This window comes from Gorilla gorilla, chromosome 4, assembly GCF_029281585.2.
Source record: "Gorilla gorilla gorilla isolate KB3781 chromosome 4, NHGRI_mGorGor1-v2.1_pri, whole genome shotgun sequence".
In the NCBI taxonomy this organism is placed as follows: Eukaryota; Metazoa; Chordata; class Mammalia; order Primates; family Hominidae; genus Gorilla; species Gorilla gorilla.
This window is the reverse complement of record NC_073228.2, coordinates 127,009,239-127,032,567: the sequence shown is the minus strand read 5'-3', so window position 1 is coordinate 127,032,567 and position 23,329 is coordinate 127,009,239. Positions and strand designations below refer to the sequence as shown.

The 23,329-nt window shown below is 40.9% G+C and overlaps 1 protein-coding gene across 2 annotated transcripts in view; it reads right to left on the bottom strand.

Moving 5' to 3' along the window:
- The window catches only part of PRDM6 (PR/SET domain 6), a 106,202-nt gene that overhangs the window by 28,084 nt on the left and 54,789 nt on the right, over nt 1–23,329 (bottom strand). For both annotated transcript variants that reach the window (XM_031011271.3, XM_063706727.1), the window contains 2 exons: nt 10,546–10,673; nt 6,910–7,034 (listed from right to left, as the gene is read on the bottom strand). In XM_031011271.3, coding sequence (XP_030867131.3) covers nt 6,910–7,034; nt 10,546–10,673 — 253 coding nt within the window. The remainder of the gene's footprint in view (nt 1–6,909; nt 7,035–10,545; nt 10,674–23,329) is intronic.

Genomic DNA, 23,329 nt, shown 5'->3' with positions numbered 1-23,329 from the left:
AGGAAGGAGCTCAGGGCACCAAAGGAATGGAAAAAAAGGCAATGTGGCCAGAGAGAGAAGAGTAGACGGGCTGCAGCCGAGGCTTGAGAGGAAGGCAGCACAATTGCCAATGCCTGTGGGAGATGGACAGGCCACGGAAATATCCGACGGGGTGATGGGAGGCAGGTTAACACAACAGAGGATGGTGGGGGCGGTCACATTCTGAACAGGGCATGGCCAGTCTAGAGATGTTTGGAATCTAATCTTGTAAAATGCTATATGGGCCATAGAAAATGTTTCTGGAGACTCTATGTGACCCATAGGCTACCATATTAAGGAACTGGGGATTCAGCAAAGAGTAATGGCAGGCCAAAAAAAGATTTTAGGCTTGGGTGTGAGATGATCAGATTTACGCTTTAAAGGCATCATCACTCTGTATTGGTAAATAAAGAAACAAAGTACAGAACAGTGTATACAGTGTGCTACATATACATGTGGGAGAATGACAGCCAGAGAATAAAAGGGGGAATACGATTAGATGCTCGAATAGGCAAAAATTATCTCTGAAAGAATACCTGAGAATCTGCCAACATTACTGATGGCATCTTGGAAGGAGACTAGACTTATATGTCCACAGTACTTTCTGCATTTTGATCTATGGGACAGAGCTACCTATTAACAAAACAAGTGAATAAACTGAAGCAATAAAATAAGCAAGTGGTTGAAACTTCACTCTGGCCACCATGAACTAAAGAAAGAAAGTGTGAAGTCATGCAGAAGGCTACTGCAGGGGTCCAAGCCAGAGTGGATGGTGACACTAGTCAGGTGGCAGCAGAAATGAAGTGAAGAAATGCATTAAGAATATGCTATCAACAGGACTTGGTGGCTGATTGGATAGAAGGGTGAGCAAGAGTGAGGTGTCAAGGTTTCTCGACAGAGCAATTGGATGATTGGGAGTGAGAGCTGCTGAAAGATGGGAGAGGCAGTTAGTGGGAGTGAATAGAGTGGTTTTAGTTTTCCGCAGGTTTAGTTGGAGATGCATGTGAGACATGGAAGTGAAGATGTTGCCAAGACAGCTGGAGAGGAGTCTGGTGCTCAGTAAGGAGGTCTGGATTGAAAATGGAAATCTGGGAGTACCTGTCTCAAACTAGGTCACCCAGGAAACAGATTCTGAAATGGGGATTTGGGGTTTGAGGATTGCTCTCAGGATCAACACCTGTTGGGAAGTGAGGCAAGCAGCACTGAGCTGAGGGAGGAGTTTAACAGCTCTGGAGCTGGATGGAATGAATGTCCTTTAGGGTTGTCCTGGTTTGAGGCAAGGGAACCAGTCCTTTATACACCCCACATTGACCAGTCATTGGACATGGGCTACTGTGGGAGGAAGTATGACCAAGGGCGAGGTGGTTCAAGTGGGCTAAAGGTAATTCCTGGAAACAACTCATCCGAGATGTCAGTCCCCTACACTCCCACAAACAGTCAGAATGAGCGCCTCCATCCAGTAGCAAAGCTGGGCTTGAGGCAGTACACCACAATATCCTACAGCACGCAAAAAGTCAAATCTCTCATAACAGTGACTTTCCCTGAGACCTTTGTCATTTGTCTCTGTCAACACCTTTTTAGTGGGTGCTGCCTTCTTGTTGGAGTCTTGCAGAAGAGTCAGAAGCATCCCTGGGGAGTGACTTCTTTCTTCTTCTAGGAACCTACAGGTTTCAACAGCTCTAGACCAATTTTTATATTAGTTTCTTGGCTCAGGGTTTCCATAGCTGGCAAGTAGTGCAAAATCAAGCCTCATAACATCCTACGACTAGGGCTAGGTTTTAGAGTGTGACTTTGTTTTCACCAGTGCCCCAAGATGGACAGTTCCTTAGCTTACTGGCTTGAGGGCAGCATTTTTCTATTCCCCATTCAGGGACAGGAAAGTATCTTTTGGTTCCTGGTTCTAAGCCAACCCCAGCTTTGCACTGTACACAAGAGGCCTGGGAACCTTGACTCCTCCCAGCTGAACGACTTAGACAGCCTGACAGCCCCGAGCTCAAGCTCTCTGCTGTGGCCACCTCACACAGCATCTGCACAGTGTTTGATATTGTGGTTATGTGCTTATGGGTTCTCTTGTAGACTGAGCTCCTCCAGGACAGGGCCTGGGTTTTTGCACCCATCACAATGCTTCCCCTGGGGCCCTGCACAGATGGTCTTGTGGGCTGAACTATACATTATCTTCTAAAGGTCACCACTAAGGGCTTGAGTAGGGCCTTCCTGACTCTGACCTAGTTTCTCGCTGTTGGTGGAACGGTGGAAGTGAGGGGCACCGTGCAGAGGTCCCACTTTTTATTTTCTGCTCTTTAAAATCAAAAGAAAAAGGCAGGGCTCCTCCAGGCAGGGTTTACTCCAGTGCAGTAACTCCCCTGTTGCCATCAAGGTTCACATTCTGCCACCTCAGCTTCATATGCTGAGACAGAAAAAGCAGCAGGAAGACTTGTTTAACATTTATTCCCAGGATTTTTTTTAATTTCCTCTGAAACGAATATGAATACACTAAGGTCTTTACACTCTGCAGGAGCTAATCCCCCACTGGAAGCTTTGGGGAACCTCATTCCTTCTTGCGGATGCGATCTGTCGACACAGGCGTTCCTTCAGGCTCTTTTGAAAGGCCCACAGTGGATGGAAAGGCACTCTCTTTGGAGCTCTATTACATTTATAATACGACTTTTTTAAAAAGAAAATAACATAGGAATTGCTTCCAGAACCCAAATGCCTGTGTGAACTGCTGTCTTCTCTGAGTCAAGGCAGCTTTCAATGAGCTGTCCGGGCAGTGAGTGTACCCACGGCCGCCCTGCTTTGGGGCCGCCAGCGGAGGGGGCACGTCCTGAACCCAAACCCACCGCACACTCTCGATGGGAAATGTGTACTTTCAATGTTGAAAGAACCATGGGAAAAAAGTTATATTTTTATAAATGAAAGTGCTTAATATTACTCACTAAGTAAAATCATATTTTCCTTGAATGCCTTGGTCCAGGTATCAATTTCATTAACAACAACAAAAAATCTGCCTGAAATATTTAATCCCTTCTAATAATGGTAATAGAAATTCTCAGTATTTATTCAGTGCACATTTCTTCATTGTTCACTGTGGGCAGAGCCCTATAAAGAGGCTCTGTGGAGGTATTTTATTGAAAAGGTCTTTGATCTCAAGAAGCTTCTTTTTAGGTACCTAATTTATTTTGTGGCTAGCTCAGTGGAATAAAAATGTCTTGGAATTGCTAATCCAGTGGAGATGATTTAAATTACTCAGGGCTGTGGAAGGCTATCTGTTAAATTATCTGCCCATGCCCTTTTACACATTTGTGCTTTTAAATCACAGAGTAGGCCGGGCGCGGTGGCTCACGCCTGTAATCCCAGCACTTTGGGAGGCCGAGGCGGGCGGATCACGAGGTCAGGAGATCGAGACCATCCTGGCTAACACGGTGAAACCCCGTCTCTACTAAAAATACAAAAAATTAGCCGGGCATGGTAGTGGGCGCCTGTAGTCCCAGCTACTCGGGAGGCTGAGGCAGGAGAATGGCGTGAACCCGGGAGGTGGAGCTTGCAGTGAGCCAAGATCGCGCCACTGCACTCCAGCCTGGGCGACAAAGCAAGACTCCGTCTCAAAAAAAAAAAAAAAAAAAAAAATCACAGAGTATTTTCTTAGCACAGAAGAAGGAATCCTCATTTAGGTGTTTCCAGGTCTCCCAGTGAATCACATGGAATGAGAATCCATCTTAGAGGCAGTCAAAGTCATATATCTCCCCCACACTATCTGATGAAGCCTTCTGCTGGTTTCTTGGGTGGCCAATCACGTGACAGATATATGACTCTGAGACAGGAACTGAAATAAAATTCCTATAATACCCTTGGGGGAAAGGGGATTGTCACTGTTGAGCACTTTAGTCAATGGCTTAATTCTTTTTAAACTTCCCTCAACCCTTACTTAGAGCTCTGAACGGAACCCAAAAGAACTACTTAGTTTTCCTACTGAGTCTACAATACTTCAAGCTGTTGTAGCTTTGCAAATTTTCTTTCAAGGACTTCAGGTGCTAAATGATATATCATATATCCTGGAAGAGTTTATTCAATACTCTAATCATCAATCTCAAAATGCCTCACTCAGGTTAGACACTAGCAGAAAGAAGAACTGAAAAGCAAACTGGTATGTTTTTTCCAGAAAGTACATTTTTGGCATGGTGGCACCAAATCTGAAGGCCAGTGGTATGCTCTTAGACACCCATTGTCAGGTGGCTGTGAATGGCACACAGACCCAAAAATGCTCTACTCCAACCCCTCAATCCCTCCTGTCCGTGTGACAGCATTGTCAGGTGGAAGCACCATGTGGATATGAGTCTCCCACTCCAGAGATCCAGATCGAGGGTAAGAAATGCATTTCCTAAGTGGTCACTCCACAGTTTCCATTTCTGGCTCAGAGCTTAGTAAGTGGTCATGCCATCCTTCCAGCTCCTCAGGCCAAAAGCCTCAAAGTCATCCCTGACTCCTCTTTCTCACTCAGCATCTAATGTGTCAGAAAATGCTGTTGGATTTACTTTTAAAACATATCCAGAATCCAACTACTTCTCATCACCTCCACCACTTCCATACTAGTCCAAACCACCATCATCTCTCCCCTGGATTCCTGCAAGAGCCTCTAGCTGGATTCCCTCCTCTTCCCCCTGTCCAGTCTCCACTCAGGGATTATTCCTGAAAAAAATTCAGTCAAATAGTTCTTTTTCTCAAAACCCTACAACAGCTCCCTTTGCCCAGCTCACACAGAGTTAGAGCCAGGGTCCTGACAATGGCCTCCAGGGCCCTACAAGGTCTTCCCTGCCCTAGCACGCACCCACATCTAAGTTAACCCCTCTTCACCTCACTCACTCAGCCGCACCCATGCTGACCTCTGTGATGCTCTTCCAACATGCCAGGAACATTCCCATCTTGGGACTTATAACTGTCTGGCTGCCAGGAATGCTCTTCTACCTACTAACACATGGCCTGTTCCTTCACCATCTTAAGTCTTTGCCCAAAGGCCACCTTCCCAGTGAAGCTTACCCCGTTCACTCTCTGAAACTGTAACTCCCAACTCCTGGCATCTCTTTACCCCTTTTCTGCTTTATTAGCCCACAACACTTATCACCATCTGACCAACTATTTATTCACTTATATATCTGTTGATAATCTGTCTCCCCCCATTAAAATGTAAGCTCCATGAGGGCAGGGATTCTTTCCATTTTGTTCACTGCTGTATTTATATCACCCAGCAAAGACACTGGCTCATGGTAAGTGTTCCTTACATATCTGAACAATGAATGAATAAATGTTTGGCCTTGATATGTTTACTCTAGACATCCCTCAACACACACACCACAACAACAGCTTCAGAGTCTGTAGCAGGTTGTAGTAAAAGAAGAAACAGAAGATCTCGTGAGATTTCTAGAATCCTTTTGGATCAAACACTCTAGATGGTTACGTCAAGGTTCCAACCTACAGACAAGTCCATGTTAGTAGATGGGGAGGCTGGCTGATGCTGACACCTTTCTGTGCATAGATAAAGATGTAGTTTTGGGGGCATGGGGCATGGAGCCATTCTGTTTGAGGCAGAGCACAGTGGCTTCTATGTCTACTTTTGCCTCTCACTGCATACTCATGGCCAACACTGAGATCTTCTCCTATGAAAACAGGAACTCCCTCAAAAAGGAATATGGCTGCAGAAAAGAAACTTTCCAGTGGAAGCTTGCAAAATCAGAGGAATGTACTATATGTCCAAAGATTTATTTTTTGATTTGAGATTGGTTTTGGGGTTAGGGTAAAATAGAAAAGGAAAGTTGATAGTAATAGGCTTTTTGACGATTTTTCTTTTTACAAAGAAATTAAAGACAAAATGGGAAAGAAATATCTGACCATCAGCATTTTGATCAGTCATAATATGAGCGTTTTTAAATTGTAGTTTTTGTGTATGTGAGTGCATGTGTTAGAAAGTGGAGAAGAAAATTTTAAAAACCCACTTTTTTCAAAATGAAGTTTCTTATCCATTATCAAAAGATATCTGTTACCTTTGTTTCTTTTTGTAGCATAACATCAAACTATCAGTTCACAAATTAGTCAATTTGGTGACAAGAAAACACAATATCACTGAAACCAGTGTTTCTCACTGAAGCATATCAGAATAACCTAATTCTGTTCCAAATACGAAATCACTTTAAAATACTTTTCAAATAACTGATAGAACGGAAATATAAAGTTTACATGAAAGTTGCTGCAAGTTCACATTTGCCTAGATGTTAATTCTTTTAAAGATAATGGTTGGCACAGTAATAAAGATAGGAGAAAATTACATGTTTCCAGACATGGTTTTAGACAAAAAATTTAGAAAGACACAAATTCCTCAGTCACATATCTACCATTTTAAATATTATTTCTCATGCAAATGACTATGTAGGAGGAAGCACACCCAATCAACTAAAGGGGTGTTACCCCTGATTAAATGTTATTGCTTTCTTATTACTTCATTTTTCCATACAGTGTGGCTCCCATAGGACTGTACATCCCTTCAGAGCAGAAGGTGAATCTTACACTGCTCTTGTAATCCCTAAGGTGGCAAGCATAGAACCAGACACACAGTAGGTACTCAGTGAATACCAGCTGACTTAACTTGCTTCAACTATTATTTAAAATTCTGGCAAAGGCTTTGAAGTTGTTAATAAGTGAAGGACTGGCCCATACAGGTTAAGATGCCCTAGAGAAAGCAGATGACATGCAGGGAAAAGAAAACGATGGAAAAGACTTGTATATGTTTGTGTTACTTATTATAGTGAACCACGTTTCATGAGTTTCAAAAAAAGCTCTTAAAAAGTTAGCTTTGAAATAGGTATATTGAAATGTGAATTCAGAGCTAAAATAAATTCTTACAGTTTTCATCCTGGGCAATGCATTGTAAGGGGATCCCAAAGAAAGACGTATAGCTGTCATTGTACCACACCAGAAGCTCGGTGCCCCTAGGGATATCTATACAGGCTCGGTAGAATATATTCGACCTATTCAAAACAAAAGAAAACCCAGCTTAGTAATACATAGGACTCATGTGCCCCCATCCATATTTTTATTGCCCTGAAAAAGTTCTACGCAGCTCCATCTAAACAGTTTCTGTTTGTAATAAATTTACACCCAACTGATTGTTCCCAGCAACCAATTAGAGTCTGTAACTCAGTGTGATAAACAGCATTCAATTTATTTCCACAATGACCCTCCCTAGAATGAACTGGCTGAAGAGCCAGATATTTAGCCCAGGAGACATCAGAAAGCAAGAATTAATTTTAAAAAAATTTCATCTCACACTAATGAGAAAATTCCCTCCTGGAAAATTGCAAAGACACTGGTGCCCCAACCTCATATATAAATACTATTGATTTCTTATTTGAAGGAAAAGCATTAAATGTGTTATTGCAACTTGGCATTGGGAATTCCAAAATTTGTAATAAAATTAAGCAGCTTTGTGATATAAGGACTCAGGGAAATAAAAATCTTCTCCACTGCTCTTCTAAAGTTTGATACAGGAGAAGAGAAAAACCCTCTGATGTGAAATGGATGGAAATTCAATAAATACAAGAGGAGCACTTTACTCTGGCTGAAAGATTACACTCTGAAACGATACAGTGAAGGTACTGAAAAATGAACATTTTTTATAATAGCTTTGGTACTGTAAAAAAAAAACCTACAGATTAAAAAAATGAGGAGACTGAGACTGGTTTTCTCAATGAAGAATTGCTATTACAAATATGAACCTCAAGTTCAAGATAAAAGTGTGTAGGGTTGGTGGGCCTTAAATTTCTCCTTTCTGTAAGGAACTGGCTGTAGCAGGGCAATTTGTTCCTTGTATAACACTGCAGACATAAGGCAAATGCTTCTCCACATTTTTCATGGCAGTGAGATATGCACTTGTCAACATATTTTGTCACCACAAAGTGGCTCTTGGCAATAGGATCATAAAGATCAATAAAAAAGTGCAGATTCTCAATATTTTACTTGCAGCTGCAAAAATTTCATTTATCTTGTTATTTTCCTTACTTGCTGCCATTCTGTCTCATGAGGGCACTGCTAGCTAAGCAGAATGTTTTTCCCAACATTCTATGAATATCTGACAAAAACTCCAGCCAGTTGCCTAGCTCTTGCTACCCTTCCTCCCTCTGCATCTCCAAGAGCTCTGCATTTTATTAATTCTTTCCACTGCTACATAAAAAAATCAAAATTGGAGCTGAGCTATAAATCACTGGCATCTTCTAACTTGAGAAAAATTGAGTCTACTTTGTACTTCACCCTTGCAACATTTCATCTCTCGGTTTGGCTTCCCTTAATATAAACACTGCGCCCAGCAAATGAATGTGCTAAAACCAAATGACACACTTTGCTGCTGAAAGAGCAGAACTGTTTTCGAGCAATGGGTGGTCTTCTGAGGCACCGAATAGGCCGAAAGGGGGAAAAAAATGTGTAAGCGTACACCATTCCTTACAAGTGGGCAGAGCTTCCAAAACTCGCAGAAATCTCTGCATGTTGAAGCACATCAAAGGGATTTTTCCCTTTTCAGATAATATTTCCTTTGCTGACATGTATTTAGTATTGTGGTTGGATGACTCATAAAGATAGCTTCATGGCGTCCCAACGCAGTTGAAGTGGAACACATGCCAACAAACATTATTGTCAGCCTCAAAATAAAAACAAAACGTTCAGCTAAGGGTCAATCAATCAAGGGCGCTTTGAAGAAAATTCCATTTAGATATTACAAATCATAACAGAATGAATTTAAACCAGCTGACTTTTTGTGAAGAGGACATTCATGTACAATAAAAATTAGCCTGGCTCTTCAGGGTCCAACTTTTCTATTTTCTTACTCTTGGACGTGGTCACTGGTGATGAATGCCAGTTTTTAAAATTGTGTTTTTGTATTTCATTTTGTAAAGATCTGAAGTAATCGAAAACAGATCGACAGAGAGAGCTCATAGTGTAAGCGCCGTCATGAAAGGGGGAGTTGTAAAAAACCCACTTAATATTGACAGATAGGCAATGACTTACCCGTGCCCACCTTCCTCTTAGGGGGTTCTTGTTTTCCCAAATTCAGAATTTGCCTCAATAGCTCCCTGGGTACCCATTACAGAGCCAAACTATCTCTTACTAAGTGGACAAGTACAATCTTCACTAATTTTCTAGCTCAGAGTTTTATAAAAAACCTCACAACAGAAATGCAGCTGTAATAAAGGTGAATAAAGCCCACATACAGCAGTGTAATGAAATACTGTCTTGTGCTACTTCATTTAAACTGTTATTTAATGAAATAAAACTGCACTGAAAACCAAGGTGGTGAGTCACATACTGCCCAAATTTTTTTTAATTGAAGACCTCAGAGAGCAAGCCAAATTTGTGCAGCCTTTAACCAACAAGGGGAAGAAAGTTAAAAAGAAAAAACTTAAGCTTCGTTTAAAAAAAAAAAAAAAAAAAAAGGAAAGGAAAATAAATAGCCATAGGCAGGACTCCAAGTTGCTGAGCACAGAGCCGTCTGCTTTGATGTGTCTGTGGTGCCTAATAAAGCTAAACAGTTGCTTCTGATTCTAAAGGGAACACGGCTGTTTATAACTGAGGTCATATATTTATACAGCACACGTTTTCGAGGGATTTTGAGAGAAGAAGGCTTAGTGGTGGGGCTTTTTTCCTATTTGATTTGTTTTTGCCCTCTCATCTCCACTCCAGCCTTCCTTAGCACTAAGTGGAAATGCTTCACCAGCAGGTGCACTGAGAAGAACTGGCTGAGTGTCCGGGGAATCCACCCTGCTTCTCAGCTCCCCAGAGGCCTCCCTATGTGGACCCCCTAAGGGAAATGGGGATGGCTCCACCCTGCCTCTGTTATCCTCTGTGTTTTGCCCATACCTTTCAGGAAACCAGGGGCTTCTCTATGCCCAGAAACTGCCTCATCAACTGAAACAAATCCTGAATTATCAAAGGGCCAAACCCACTGCCACCTTTAGACGGAGAAGGAGAGTTACCCTGGCTCTGTCACTGCCACTAAGTCTAACGGTTTTGGAAAGGTATCCTTGGGAAGGTAGCGAGTTCTTGGTTTCCCATGCTGTTGTGCAAATAAAGCTATTCCTCAAAGGAGACAGCATGAAGGAGACTGAAAGCAAGAGACTTGAGGCTGAATCTCTGACCTTCTACTTATCTGTGTGAATACGTCTGCTTGGGAAAAGAACCCCAAGTCAGTGGGTTTGCTGGGGTCATTCAGACCATTCTGGAAGTTCTAATGATGTGGGAGTAACTTCACCATGTGCACGGAGTGAAGGAGGCCATCTACGAGCACTTTTAATCCTAAATGTTCATGAATGCTCTTACTGTCATATGAACTAAGGAGGTTTTAGAAACCTAGCAAAAAAAAAAAAAAATGTCTGCCAGTCCTTGCAGAGTTCTGCAGGATTTTTTTTACCCACCAGCGGCAAGCCTGAATTTGTATATGCAAGCCAAATGGCTTCAGCTCTGTAGGTGGTAAATCAAGATATACTTTACCTGTACTGAACTACTGTTAGATTCTGTTCTCCGCAGTGCCTTGCACATCGGATATACCTCATCCAGCTCGACTTACTAGGTTCCCCACCATCAATAAAGTGCTGTAGTGTCCCATCCTGGTCATATATCTGGAGAAGAGGTCAGAAGGTCAAGTAGTTAGAACGAATCATCAGCAATCATTTTCCCTACTTCCCTTGGTGTCTTTATGTGTCAGCTGCAGAAATTTATTGCCCTTAGCTTTGCTAGTGCTTATTGATGCTTGCGGACACTCAACCGGAATAACAGGAAAATATGTTTTGATGATGCAAGTCGATCATGTTTTTCTTATCAAGCCAATCTTCTCTGTATTAAACATATTTGTGGTATCTCACGGATGTGACCATATTTCCCAAAGAATATTTAACTGATTTTGACAGGCTAGTCTTAAGTAATGAGCTGCTGGATAAACAAACCAAGCTGAAAAGAGAGGCCGCACTGACATTGTTGGAACATCCACATTCGAGGCCCCCCAGTCTCAAACACACAACTGCCCAGAGGCATTCGGGAGGCAGTAACTGTCTGTTCAACAGGCTGGGCGACACCCAGCAGAAGGCAGTTGGAGAGTTATGGAGCCGTAAAGAACTGGCAAAACAGACTCTGATTTGGGTGAAATAAATGGACTCTCACCTCAAAGAAGATGTAGGGCTTCAGTTTTCAGGACCTGAAACTAGTAGGAGAGGAGTCATTAAAAAAAAAAAAGAGAGAGAGACCCTCAAAAAAGGAAAGAAAAAACATGGCTGTCTCTCTCCTATGAATCCTACATTTCTTAACTGAGTTGTCTAATTGTTACTGCCTCACATCAATTCAAGCAGATTTCCTTTCAAGATAGCATTTGAGAAAATGAAATCTGCTTCAAACCACTCAATAAGCATGGGACAAAAAGTCTTGTGAAAGCAACTAGGGAGCCAAGCAAACACAGAGTCAGTGCCAACAGCAGAGGTAACAGCTTGCCTTTCCAGAAACGACTTCAGATTCAGGGCACTTAGGGAGACATGGTATCTAGAGGAGTGGGAGATGAGGTGGTCATGTATCCACAGCAATTCTAGAAAGTCACTCCCAGTCCTGGGGCCATCCAGGAAGCAGGGACAGTTAAAGAATTTCCTAAGGGTATGGTTCTTAGAAGGACCATCATACACTGCACCTTTTCAGATAAAATCAGCAGTGGGATCCTTCTTCTGGTAGCTACTTCTCCAGAGCATCCTGACAAATCGTGTCTCTCACTCTTGCTAGTCGGCCCTTCCACTTTTCCTTTTCAAATAAGCATGGAAAATAAGTGTTAGAGAGAGCCTCACTGGTTACATTTAGGCTCCAAAATTAGTATGGTCATTCATATTAGTTTAGCTCAGCAGTTCTATTCCAGGGGAGGGGGTGCAAATGGGCTTAGTGATGACAGTTTCTTTTTACTAGTCATTTAAAAACAGCTGAGTTTTTTTTTTACTTTATTTATTTTATTTTATTTTATTTTTTGCTTTTCTTGAACTCATTCCTCTCCAACCCCAACCTTTCCACTAACCCCACAATGAAATTCAAACATTAATCTGTTAAAAACAATTGAGAAGTTATGACTGGGTAAACACACCAGAGTGATCACTGCTGATAATCAATTTAGCTTGAGCAGAGTGAAGAGATTCTTGGATTATATTTATTTAAGGCTAATGACTTCTTTAAATTTCTAGGTTTTGGATAATGGCAAAAAATGGAAACACTGCATGGGGTGGCTACATCTGCTACATGAACAATCTAATGATAGACAACATATTTAGGATTGATTACACTGTAGTTGTTTCTGTTTTTGTTGTTGTGGGGTTTTGTTTTTGTTTTTGTTTTTCTAAAAAAACTAGTTAAGATTCAAAATTTCAACTCTGAAACTGTTGTTGACAGCCTCAGAGTTGAAATTTTTAATCTTAACCAGTTTCTTCAAAATTGCAACATTGACCAAAGCCATTTGGTTCCCTTAATGCCACTGTTAATCTTTGATGGAGTAAGAAATGTTGATGACCCAGCCCCCTACCCTCCCTTCCCTCAAGAATAAACCTTCCATAGGGACTGCTGGTGAAAATTATTATGAAGCATTTTGAGAAGTGCACACAACAATCCTCCTTTGTGCATCAAGCCACTATCTTCAACAGCAAGTAAAATCCTCTAACATGTCTAACTAGTGGGGGCTGTCTTAACTGTTGGCTCATTTGATCACCAGCCACTAACCAGTCCACCTTGAAAATTAGTATGAAAAGTGTTTCCCCCTACACTCTTGTTTCAGCAGTAATCTTAACTAAGTATATTGTGACTACAAGGAAATCTACAATTTTTGCCTGCCTGATATAAACTGCTACTTGCCTTGAGGAAAAGTAAAAGGCTATTTGTCAGGCTTTTCCCAAATATCACACAATGTAGCACATGGCATGAGGTTTGGCTTTCCTGGCTTTAGCTAATACTAACATTATAATATCTCACATGAAACTGTGACGCAAATCCCATGCACCTACTTAAACCCCATGACTACATACCCAGAGTTGAACAAACTCATTCAACCTTGATACTGCTTTCTCCCTCAGCCCCCAGAGCCTAGCCATCATCAAATCCAGCTGAATTTGTCTTCTACGTACTTTTCAAGTGCATTTATGTCATTCTCTCCACTGTTAACCATTTTAGCCCAAATAAGATGTTTTTTCTCACCTAAAATATAGCAAGAGCCTCTTAACTGATTTCAAAAAACATCAGAGAAAAAAATAAATGAAAAGAAAACCTAGCCCCCCCTTTTTTTTTTTTTTGTAGTTCAGTTTTTGCATGCATTGTTAAAACAGAGAAGCTATGTTACCTAACGTTAAAAACTATCTGTTATCCTCTTGGGAAAATATTTGTAATACATATCACTATACTATCAGCCTCTGATTTCTTTTGTGATTGTTGTTGCTGCTATTTTCAAACCATTGCTTTTGGTCTGTTCTTTCTCTTTTATCAATAGGAGTAGAAATATAAGAAAAAGGGAGACCTAATTCTTACCTTTTTAAGCGGATTTTAACAGTATTGAATCTAATTCTATTTATTGGGACATCACACATATGGTTGAAATAATGATCACACAATTTCTCACTCATTACAAATCATGCATGGCATTAACCGAAAGCTACCACAAGAAAGGAGTTGTATTGTGATCCTGGATATTAGGAAGTGCCACTCTCTCCCATGCTCTTATTTTCCTTGCACAAAATCTAGCTTTAAATGAGAGCAGCAGGAGTAAAATATGCACCAGGGTTGCACGTAAAAACAACTGTCTGTGAGTGGCTTGTCCACTGCTTTGTCATTTACCAAGGCTGCCAGCTTACGATAACAATAATCATAGAAATGGTGTAAGCCAGTGACTGATCTAAGCTCGTTTTAACATAAGCATAATACCATCTTCCAAATGATAGGAATTGTGTGTATTGGTGGCTCTGAGCAAAGTGTTTCTCCTTTGCAAACTAGTGGCTCTCAGGCTAAATTCAAGCAATAGACCAACCTTGTTTTTCCTGCACAATGCTTAACATTTTTTTAAATTTTATCTAGTTGAGATTTCTAACTTCTGAAAAATCAAAAGATGGGTCCTCGATCTCTGGCAGTGATCCCCTTAAGATAAGAAAAGATGGCTCCCTTTAGACTGGGCTTGAGCTTTTCCAGTTCTGCAGTCTCTACCTCTCTACTGTCTTACATGCTACTTACTTCACTAATTTACTTACCTGCTTGGCCTCATTAGACATTTACATTTGTAAGCCCAGCTGTAAGGGAATTCCTGCCACCACTGAAAATCAGTCCATTACAGCTGGGGGCACTTTCAAAGAAAACTGTTTGAAGTGACAGCCTAGAAACACTGCAAACATTCATCACTCCTGTGCTTCCCAGATGCCATCATCTGACCCAAGATCCAAGCTTTCTGTCCTGTAGTTTTCCAGTGAAGGGGAGTGCAGAGTATTTTTGTTTTTGTTTTTGTTTTTAATTTCCCTTCATTTTTACCAACACAGGCTTTCAAAGATCTTTTTAAGTGAACGATCCCCTTTAATTCAAGGAAGTCTTAAATGTAATTCCACTATAAAAACAGATGAAAGTTGCCCTGGTTAAAAAATGAGGGGTTGATGGGAGCACCTCACCAGCACAACTAACCCCACCATGACTCTGAGACAGTTCCCAGGACACCTCTAGGGGCCCAAGGTGAGCTGGGGGACCCTGTGTGAAAAAGCACAGGCAGCACATTTCCTCCAGTAGATAAGGCCTCCATGAAGAACTCAGTCACCAACTCTTCTGCTAGAATGCCGAGCACTGTGGCTAAATTTAGAGCCCAGGAAAATCAGATTTGGAAGGGACCTCAGAGACCATCTGTTCCAACCCCATCCATTTATACAGAAGGAAATGGCGTCTACAAAAGTTAGTAGTCTAAGCAAAGTGAGACGACTAGTCCATGACAGAACCAGACCTCATCACCAGGCCTTCTCACCTTCTCTCCACTTCTCTGCCTCCCCATCTGGGAGTGTGCTGAGGCCTTCCTCACCTCATTCAGTCCTGTAAATATCCTGAAGAGAGCTAATGACCTCAGACAAAAGGAACTTGAATTACCACTTAATCATGAATCTGCTCCTCCCCGAACGGGTTCCCTGGATTTCAGCATGGGGAGGGGGAAGTGGGATCCGAAGGTTTCATATAAAAGGGATTAGCCAGTTTTCAGGGAGTGAGGAGACATTTCAGACGCCCTCTCCCATGTTCCCAACCCTGGCATATCCCTGTGCCAAGGCTCCAGATACTGGCATTTGGTTGTGTGTTGAAGTGCCAGCCTCCTTCAGTTTTCGCCAAGCAGCTGAGGTGAGGAAGCATATTTTATGCCCATACATCTAACACAGGGCCCAGCACATAGAAGGAACCCAATGCATGCCGAAGTAATTGAATTCTCACAATAATTCTGTATCGTCTTAAAGATCTTGTATTTTACTCAAAGCTTAAGAAGAAATTACCACTAAACGCAATTAAACCTTGATTCTAAGTATTAACAACTAGGATTAAAAAATATTACATTCTTTTTGAAGCCAATCTCTTTCAACTCTATGAAATACAAAGGTGAATTTCATATGATGATTTAAAATGGAATAAACAATTACCACAGAAAGGGCCCAGAAAAGGTCGTTGGAGATTTCCAGTTTAGACCTGTGAACCCAGCGCTGTTTACAATCCTTTCACAGCTCATGGAGTATCCAGGGAAGACCAGATAAAAAGACACCGTTTCTCAGATATCCTCTACCTATTTACACAGTGCCTTTACACAGCCCCATCTTTCTGTAAAATTCCGAAAATTGGGGTTCCAATAGTCAAGTGTATTAGAAATTTAAGAAAGCATACTGTTTGCCAACATAGATAAATATGTTTTACTACACAATTCCTCTGTGTGTCAGGAGGTAGAGGCCCAGTATTTTGTAGTCCATAAGACAGCTCTACAACCATTCACTCAAAAAAATGATTCTTGGCTGTTTTGACTATGAAAGATTAGTAACCAGAATACTTTTATTGCTAAATAAAAGATTTTTAAAAGGTGAACGGTGGTTGTTAAAGGAGACCTTCTTAAGTATTCTCAGTGAAAACACACGATATAAACCACTATGGTTAAGGGCGACCACAGGGTGTAGAGTACAGAGGTTAAGAGCTTGCATGTGGGTGTCAGTTTCAATGCATGTGAGTTACAATTGTGGTGATGTGATTTTGGTCAGTTATTTAACCTCTTAAGGAAACTGAGACTTTCTTTTTCTGAGAAAAAAAAATGGTGCTAATAATAATCCCTACCTCAAAGAGCTGATATAAAAACCAAATAAGTGAGTATATGTAAAGGACTGAAAACAATGCTGGACATCTAGTAAGAGCACAAAGAACATAGCCAGCCTTAGACCAACACTACTATCAGATGAGAAACGTCAGCCTAGACATAATCTACTAACTTGCTCATGGACACTGGCCACAATATATTATGCGCAGCATATGCAAATGAACTATTTCTAAGGTTACCAGAGCATAAACTCATTGAGGGCAGGAGTGCATTTTAATCATTTTGTAATTTACTGATAGGTACCTTACACAGGGTTTTGTACACACCAGGAAATCAACTTTTGTTGAAAAAGAAAAGAGAAAGAAGAAAAAGATTTGGAATGACATCAAGGGAATACAGGAGTAAAACAGTTGACGTGTTGATAGTTTATATTTTATCTCCCAGATGAATCTATTTTTAAAATAAAGCAAACTATGTCAAAATAAGAAATGGTATATGAATGTAAATACTGTTCAGAAAACGGTAAGGAAGCATTTCTTCAACTCCACACTTTCCTAAAGTTAATCAGTTTTTAGTTCATTGCAGTGTCGCTTGTCATGCAAAAGACATAGGCACCCACTATACCTTTGAGAACATTTCTGGAGCATGCTTGAAATTAACAAGTATTTACTACAAATGTTTTAATTAGCTGTGGCTTTAGAACCCCAATATCCCAATATCTCTCACTGAACATCACCTACCATATAGGATTGCTTGACCTCTGAAGTCACCGACATTTTTGACCAGAGGGAGCCCCAACTTACAGTGCCATATTCCTGCATGAACACTCAATATGTTCAGGGTAGGTGAGCTGTCTGTGCAGTCACATGTACCTGGATGCAAAGCCAGGGACATTTGTGGATTTCAGCCTGGAGCCTCAGATCCACAGAGATCCAGCACTGCTCCCCAGTCTAGAGAGGAAAACAGCAAATACCACAACCGTGTGGCCTACTAACCTTTCTGGTTTTAAACTTTCAAATAAAGCTAAATCAAGGCTTGAGAAGAAAGATCACAAAATGAAACTTTCAAAATAAGTGAAAGCATCTGCCTCCACCTTCACACAAGCGAAGAACATCAGTTAATGACCAAGTCATACATATTCGTGTGGCATTTGAGTTTATAAAATACTTTTACAGACTTATTTATCTGTATAACTGACCTGCAAGAGAAGCTGAGAATATTATTCTGTTTTACAGGTAATAAGCCTTGGCCTGAGAAAGATGAAATGATTTGCTCGCAGTTATATAGTTGGGAAATGTGAATCATAGGCCACCATGTTACTGCTTTTTTCATCATATCCTATTTGCCCTATCAGAGAGAAATGTAGAGCTCTTCCTTTAAAACTAACTGAAATTCTCCAAATGAGGGTCATAAAAACATTCATAATGATTAATAAAGTTCTTTATCAATCAAATTTCTATTTTTAGAACAAATGTCAATTTAGTGAGAATTACTTAATCTGTTATTAAAATGTAAACAACTAGCAATCATGCAATGGATAAAGACACAAATCCCCATTTCTGCTTATCGCAACGTGTCATAATGACCAGCAACATTAAAAAAAAAAAGACAATGCATAAGACCGTGAATATGCATATTTTACAATAAAGCTTCTTCATTAAACACCGACTAGTGTGCCCATATTATGTGTTCAGCTTTTTATTTTTTCTCAAATACATATTATACATTTTTTCATTTTAATAGTTTCTCCCTCCTCCACCCATTATAATTAACTTACTTTGTTCTTGTTTCTAATAAGGAAATCCTTTCCTCTCACTTTGGTTTGGAATATTTTGGAATGTCTCGAATGCCAAGATTCTAAAATGTGGCTTCAAAGGTCAAGTAATAAATACCCCATAAAATAAGTGAGTAATGGTTATATACACCATTGCTGTATTTTCAGTAATGCTGATATAAAGCTATATACTGTACTTTGTCAATTCACATTCATCAAGTTCCAGAAATATTAGAAAATCATTAGAGGTTTATGTTGAGTGTGCAGATAATACTAACATATAAGTCAAGACTGAAATATGGTAATCAGAAAAACAGTTGAAAAGTGTCAATAAACTGTAAAACACCCGTGGTGGTGTTTGCAAAGCCTTCATCAGAGAGCCGGCCATGTGAAGAAATGGAAATGGGTATTTTGGTCACACTATGGGTCAGCTACTGCTAAGTGTCAAGTTAGCAGAGGAGAGTCAGTGACTCTGAGGATTATGACATGGGGACTCAGGCACTCCTGAGAACTGTGGAGCATTTGGTGAATTCCACTTATCTCTGAAGACGGCGGCAGCCGTCGATATGAAGCCTGCCATCCATCAATCTGGAGTCTTCTTCAGGCATCCTCTGTCTGTTGATCAGAGGAAGACTTTGGGGAATCAGGCTTCCATTATCAGGATTTTGTCTGTGATCTGAACAAGCCACTGAACCTTTAACTTTTCACTTGGCAAAAGCATACATGCTGGAAAAGTCCTGACAGTTCATTCATTTTGCTCCATCCTGGAGCCAGCTGATGTCTGACTGGTGAGACCCGCCCTCTTTGATGTTGTACTCTTTTGAGAGTGCCCTGCTGTGAAAAAAATTTTATCCATCCAAATTAAAGAGAAATATTTCTGCATCCAGCTGTTAGCTGTGACATGTTTGCCATTTTTCACGGCACTGGCTTGGTGCCATCCACAGGCCATGCTACAAACCTATCTTTTTCCCTCTTCTCCGTTGCAGCAATAATATCCACAGTGCACAACTGTCTCCAGTGTCCACACAACATCAACACTAAAAAGGAAAAAAATGGTAACCCTACATTGCTAAGAACAACCTTGGAAATATTTGCATGGAGCAGTTTCTTGTTCGTTTTCTCTCTCTCTCTCTCTCTCTCTCTCTTTTTAGTATCAGTGTTAATGTATTTCACAGACTGCAAAATTCTTTGACACAATCTACCCATTTAAAAATTGCTTAAATCCAGTCTTTAAAAATCTATCTTTAATTAAAGCAGTCAACAAGAATTCTTGACATGTATTAAATATATTTACAAATGAAATGAATTTGGATCCTGCGAAAACTTATTTTGTATATAGTGAGTTCACATTAAAAAAACAGACATTCGTTCACGCGTTCATTTGAGCAGAGAGAGCTCTGTAAAAATAAAGAAAACTCTCATGAAAGCTTGAGTAAACATTTATATCTAACTAATCAAGAAAACCTGTATCTTCTTTTATTTATTAAGTGCCATTTGGGGGCTTATAAAGATTGCTGCCACAAACTGTGTGTATTGTAAACAAAGGGCAGCTTTCATTATTACCACGTTTGTCTCCATATCCTGAGATGAACGAGTAAGCACCACAGTTTCCAGCTTCCCTCCTATTCTGGCTTTTCTTTCTCTTCTCTCTCATATACACTTTTGCTGAGATGGAAGGGGATCAGTAAACTAGACCTCAGCCCTTGGCATCAGAGAATCCTGCCTTGCAAATAATCTCAGACTGTGGCTAGCAAATGTGAAGAGCTACTCAGCATCCCTTGTCATGTCAGTGAAAGATGGATTTTGGAAACAACAACAACATGCTACATATGAGAAAGTATCAATTTTGGAAAATAAACCATAGAGAAATTTGTATTCACATCTTCCTCCACTTTTAAAAATAAAGCCTTAGTTTTATACCAAACAGGAAATGGAACTATTATTTTGTTAAAATAATCCTACAAATAATAGTAGTGTGAACTGATGGGATTTGCATGTTACATACAATCGTACACCAAATAGGTCTGCACTAGAGAACTATAAAATGACACATTTAAGTTAATGCTCACACTGCGACGCACACTTGAAATCTCCATATGCCTCGTGCAACACATCTTATGGAGTACTATTTAACTCTTTATTATAGCGGAAATTTTGGTTTATATAGTCTAGTGGGTACAATACCGAATAGACCTTGCTGAAACCTGACTATACCTCAGTTACTGACTACACCTCAGCCTAGTAGCTACTGAAAAATAACATTTCCAAGAAGCAGCTTGGACCAAAGCCTAGGTGCAAACTGCTATGTTAGACAGCAATCGTATTAAATACTTACAAAGTATTAAGTGGGAAATGTTTGTAAAGGGAACATCTCTAAAAAATAGACAGACTACTTCTATATATGCGCAGACACACACTATGCCCTAGAGCTCACCCGCTTTTTTTTAGTGAGAACTTTCTAAAGACACAGAATGTTTGTCCCAATGAAGTAATGGTTTCCTATGGTTTTACTTCTTTTCAGAGCAGGCAACAGCTTTATTTCTTTGCTGAAATGTGTCACTCTTTAAATTATTATGTTTTCCTAAGTCTACGACATTCTTTTCCTAACCACACCAACAAAGTGTGATTGTCAGACATGCTTTAAGGGAAAAGTGGCTGTCTGTCAAGGATAGAAAACATATTTTCAGATCTTAAATAATTGAGAAGACATTCCTTATGTCACGTTGGGACAGTGCTGAGCATGCACTCAGTTCCCAGTTTACACTGTCCTGCTCTGGATCAGACAACTATGGAAGAGATGAAGCCACCCCTGAGACTCAGGGTGCTCAAGAAAGGGAGCATGTAAGAGCCACTACTGGCCTACATCAAAGACATTTACTTGCCACAGGTTTCCTCCCCATCAAGATCCAAGAGATGACGCACCAAGGATAGAGGGTGATGACAGTAATGATGAGTCTCGAATTTAGACCTCTGACTTCCCAGACAGCATTCTTTCAACAAAAATTTAGTAAGCAGCTACTGTGTGCCAGCCACTGTGCTTCGTGCAGAGCATTAAAAACCTAAGACCCACTCCCTGCCCTCAAGTTATTTACAGTGCCGTAGGTGACAGACATGTAAAACAAATCATAAGACATCTTATCTGGTACCAAATCTGTAGATTTTCCCATCCAACCTTTGGATATTTGTTGTCTAGAATGGGATTCCTACGTGTGGAAAAGGCAATCCATTACAATTTTGCAAAAAGGACATCAGGACTTAAAGAGAGGCAAAGCTAATCATTTAAACCAATGCTGGATTTAAAAGGGAGCATTAAACAAGCATGCAAGGATATAACCTCAATGAGGGCAAGGATAAAATCTGTCGTTTGCCATGGTATCCCTAGGCATTAGCATGGTGCTTGGCATATAGTGCCTTGTGTTGGGAATGTCTGTCAGTTGGTTGGTTGTTTGGATGGATGGCTGCTTGGATGGGTAGCTGGATGAAGAGATGGACAGTCAGGTGGATATAGATAAAAGGATACGACGCCTGCCAGGTACCCAAGCATTAAGGGCTGGGCCATGTCTCTCTGCTCTGTGAGTGAGCCAAAACAGCTAAGGCAGAGATGAGTATGCCCTGGGAGAATTTTATGGGATACAATGTTGCTTTCAAAAGTATGCCTTGCCTCAATGGTTAAAATGAACATTTCCTTTAAAAATGTCCAAAAGTGTCTGCAGAGTTGAGGCTGCTACAAAGCAGCAGGATAAAGACTTCACCCAATGGAGAGGCCTAGCATGTACCTCTCTCTCTCCAAGTGTTGGTTCTCCTCCCATTCCAATCCCTAAAACTGTCCCACGCTGAGGACTACCTTTACCATCCCTAGTCTTCCCTTTCACTGACTCCTCAAACCATCCCCCCACCCCATTCACGCCTCAGTGCTTCTCTTCAGGTCCCAGTTCTCCTCTCATAAGGATCCTGGTAGCTGTAATTTATACCTAGTTGTGAAGGTGGGTCAAGGAGCTACTCTTGAAAAGAATATTTGCATTCTGAGCTTTATCCTTAAGTGAAGTTTGAAAGGAGGCAATGACCTTTTAAAGGAATTCGAAAATGTGTAGTAAGGGCTGAAGTCATCCACTATGGGGGAGAGCAGATGGCCATTCCCAGGATCCTTCCCATTGCATAGATGGCTGTGTTAGTCCTCATAGAGCTCTAGGGGAAGCTGCCCATCATGCTGCTGCAGTCCTAGTACAGGAGCACAGGCTCCCTGAGGAGGGTGAGACTCAAAGGAGAAGGCAAGGGATTCTGGTGACAAGGGCAACCCCAGCTCCTCCTCAGAAGAGCTTTCTGCAAGTCCTCTCCAGGGGGTGCTAGCAGGGCCACTCAGCTCCACTTTCATAAAGAGCCTCAAATTTAGACCTTTGAAGCCATTTCCAGATGAGCTTATGCATACAATCACAGAGATAGACTGAAAGGATTGAAAGAAGGAGGCCTTCTTTGCACAACTCTAAATTGGATCCCCTGACTGGACCACACTGCCCGTAGCAAACCATAAATTAACATTTTTATAAATCCTGTAATTAACTTATGAATAGCACAGTTCTATGTTTCTGGTATTAAAAGCATTAAGTTGTTAAAAGTAAACATTTAAAGTATACCACTGTTTTTGTAACCCTATTTTGGCATTTTTTTCATTTTTCAATACATCAAGAGCCTCAGAAAATGGAAGTGGCCCAGGACTCCAAACAGGCCTGGTTTGGGCTGGCTAATAAAGCTCCTTTCACACAGCTGGGTGGGAGGCTGGCAAGTGTGCAGCCAGCACTGGGACACCATGCTGTCTCCCAGAGAGACGCCCTGTGTTTCTGGATGGGCATTTGCGTCGTAAGGTTTGGTTCCCAGGAAATCTAACCAAGAGATCCCGTCAACCTGAATGTCTGGGACACAAGGTTTGCCGATCCTTTGTTTTGCAGAGGTTATGGCTCACATCAGACCCCAAAGAAAAGAAGGCACCTAGTTACACATTGTTATAACCTGTAGGCTTCCTAAATTCTAGACAGGACGTGGGATTGATTCCCTTCTTTCCACAGGAAGCATCTGTGGGCTGAAAGGAAATAATGGATGAAATCTCTTACGTCGGGGTCTATAGAGAAGCTTCAGGCAGGGCTACAAACACCTTGAAACCACAAGAAAATGGTGTGTGTGCATATGAGTAACCTTCT